We start from the raw sequence: 3,286 nt of genomic DNA on the forward strand, positions 1-3,286 counted from the left end.
CCCACCCCCGCTCCCCAGGCTCAGGCCTGGCAGGGCAACGAGGACAGTCATAAGCAGAGCAGCCTCCCTCTCCTGGGTTTCAGACTCATGCCTTCCCTAGGGTTAAGGTCAGGAATCTGGGGTCTGGTCTCAGAGCAATCCCATTAGGTTTCTCTCCAGTGGCAGCAGCAGGTACTAAGCAAAGGACGAAAGTGGGGGCTCTCCAGTCCCTTCGGTCTCAGTAAAGGGACTCTTCCCCACGCCAAAGAGCATGGCATTATGAAAATGGAAACTAGAGCAGGTCTGTTGCTACTAAAATTCTGTCGGCTCCCCACGGCTCCTGCTCCAGGCTTGCAAAGCGTGTGCCAGGTACTGCTGAGTCCAGGGCTTCCTGTTTATCATCCCCCTGAATCTTCCGGCAACCCTGTGACAAACCCCAATTGATTCACTGCTTGCCAAGCTCTGTGGGGACCTCCGTCTGGAGCCCAGGCGCCGGCTGAGCTCGCCAGCTCTAAGGCCTCCACTTCCCCTCTTCCAAGACCCTTAGCTCTTGATTCTTTAGTCATGCAGAACCCTCTGCGATCCCTGGGATGACAGGCTGCCTTGCATCCAGGCTTTTTCATAGGCTGGTCCCTTTTCCCGAAGCCACCTTCTTCTTCCTATCTCCGCGGCTGACTCCTCCCCCATTCCTCAAAACTCAGCCCAACGCGTAGACCCTATGCACCTTCTGATCCCAACTGGCTTTTACTGGCACGCCGTGTTTCCTGTGCCCAGTTTTCATCTGAGTAATATCTCAGGGGGCCTGAGATGACCATTCTGTTCCCCATAGTGGGGCAAGTATATTTTCGACCTTGGGAAGCTTTGCAATGACACAGTTTAGATTACAGTAGCATGTCTTTTCGCTCTAGAAATGCACTGCCCACAGGGGCAGCCACTAGCCTTAGGCAGCTATTTAAATTTAAATTAATTAAATAAAATACAAAATTCTGTTTCACAGCTTCATGAGCCACATTTCATATGCTCAGCAGGCACACGTGTTAGTGGCTACCCTGCTGGACACTGCATTTCCACCATAGCAGAAGCTTCTCTTGGACAGCACTGATTTAGGGTGCTCCAGAGGATTAGCTGAATCCTCACCCCAAAGACAAGCTAAAAAAATGTTTCTCAAAATGAAGGCCACATAGGTTCGAACCCTGGTCAGGGAATGAAGATCCCACATGCCACACGGCACAGCCAAAAAAAAAGGAAAAAAAAATCTATCAAAGTGAAGCCCAAAGGGACAACATGAGGGGAAAATATTTGCCACTCATTACAAAGGGCTAAGCTCTCTAATTTATAAAGAGCTTTCAGAAATAAATAAGCAAAAGACCAAGTACCCCAAAGAAAAACAGACAAAGGACATAAACAGACAATTCAGAAACAGAAACTCACATGGCCCTTGAGCACACACTCACCAAACGTTTGGTAAAAAGTTGAATGTTTGAAAACACAGGCTGTGAGAACCCTTAGACATAGGCATAACCCTCTTAGAATTAGAATTCTATTATGCCTAGTACCAACAGAATTAGTAGTAAAAATTACCAATGCATATTCCCTGTGACCCAGCAATTCCACATCTAAGAATCCACCTTACAGATTTATCTGCAAGTATGTCAAACAAGGTAACCACAAGTTGTTTCACTGTGGCATTGCTTCTCCCATCCAAGTACTAACCAGGCCCAATCCTGCTTAGCTTCTGAGATTAGATGAGATCGGGCGTGTTCAGGGTGGCATGGCCCGTAGACTGTGGCACTGCTTCTAATAAGCCCAAAAGGTCGAAATAACCCCAATCACCATTAATAAAGAACTGCTAAACTCAGGGACACAGATGTACACCTGTTGAAAAGAAAAATGCAGCAGCAGCATCTCTGTATACACACAGAAGCAGAGAGAGTCCCCAAGATGCATTAAATAAAACAACAGTTTGGGCACAGTGCCACCTTTTGTATAAAAAGGAAAAACAAGAGGAGCAGGGCACAGAAGTGATGTCTGAACGAGCTTATCCACACTCAGTGAGAAGCAGCTCCTGCAGGACACACAAGAACAGCAGTCAGCCTGGTGGTGGGGACACAGCGTGCAGGGCTGAAGTGAGAGTGACGCTTTCGCTACACACCTCCTCGTGCTGTTCTGCATTTGTGAACTAGGTGAAGCTGCTATCCCTTCTGATTAATAAGTTGATCTTTTAAAAAACGGAATCTCTGGACCACCTGCCCCTGTATCAATGGAGATGCTCATCAAAAAGGCAGCTCCCTGACCCTTTGCAGGTCTCTGGATAAACAGAGGCCCTGAAGAGGCCCAGAGCACCTCACTGCTAACAAACTATCGTGATTCCAGTACACCCTCCCACCTGAGGACACAGAACAGGGAGAACCCCTGCTCCTCCTAGCTCGCACAAGGGCTGAGATGGGAAACTCCTAGGTAGGGGCGCAGGGGAATCTGTCCCTTTGCACCCCTTGTCTCAAACTGAGCCTGGCCCCTCCCACAGGGCGGCCACATTGAGGCCCCTACTTGCCTCTCGTCTGGGGAGTCAACATGGAAGGTCCTCTCGATGACTGTGGTCCACTGCAGACAGCGAATGACGAAGGTATTGGGCCGAGGTCTCTCGGTCTTCATCAGCTGGCATTCTGCAGAAGAGGGGTGAGAGCAGAGAGTGTGAGGGGCAGCCCGCATTCCCCAAGTTAACCCCCAGGTGCTAGCCCCGTGACACTACTGACCAAGACAGCCTGTCCCTACAGGTCCAGTGTGTGTGTGTGTGTGTGTGTGAGGGGGACAGCCCACCCAACAGCGATGGCTCAGTGGTCAGGGCTGTGATGGGGGATGGAGGGGCATTCAAAGAGGCAGCCAACCCTGTCCAGGGGCTTGGAAGGCTTTCCCAGAGGAAGGGCATCCCTGTACTGAGCTCTGAAGGCAGAAGAGGGCATTGGGCACAGAAGCCTAGAGGTGAGAGAGGGCGCGGTATACTTAGGGAAGAGCAAATTTCGTGTGAGAAGGAGAAAAGGGAGAGACAGGCTGGAGAGGTGAGCAGGGGCCAGCCTGCAGGGCTCGGGGGCATGGCAACGAACCCGGACTGTGTCCTGAGGCAGCAGGAAGAGCCAAGAACAGACTCAAACAGCCCCCTCTGGTTTTTGTGTAGAGGAGAGAGAAGGGAGGCTGGAAGCCCAGGGAGGGCATGGGGCCATCCAGAGCAGGGGAGGGGAGGGAAGGCAGAGAGACCACAGGGCCACAGTGGGGTGTGTAGAAGCATCTGGGTCGCTGCCCTGGCCTGAGG

The 3,286-nt window shown here is 51.2% G+C and overlaps 1 protein-coding gene across 1 annotated transcript in view; it reads right to left on the reverse strand.

Annotated features, from left to right (window-relative positions):
- Window positions 1–3,286, reverse strand: part of AKT2 (v-akt murine thymoma viral oncogene homolog 2) — a 26,153-nt gene that overhangs the window by 12,916 nt on the left and 9,951 nt on the right. Inside the window, exon 4 of the mRNA XM_010849231.1 lies at window positions 2,531–2,642. Coding sequence (XP_010847533.1) covers window positions 2,531–2,642 — 112 coding nt within the window. The remainder of the gene's footprint in view (window positions 1–2,530; window positions 2,643–3,286) is intronic.

This window comes from Bison bison, unplaced genomic scaffold (assembly GCF_000754665.1).
Source record: "Bison bison bison isolate TAMUID 2011002044 unplaced genomic scaffold, Bison_UMD1.0 scf7180017864280, whole genome shotgun sequence".
NCBI classification, from domain to species: domain Eukaryota; kingdom Metazoa; phylum Chordata; class Mammalia; order Artiodactyla; family Bovidae; genus Bison; species Bison bison.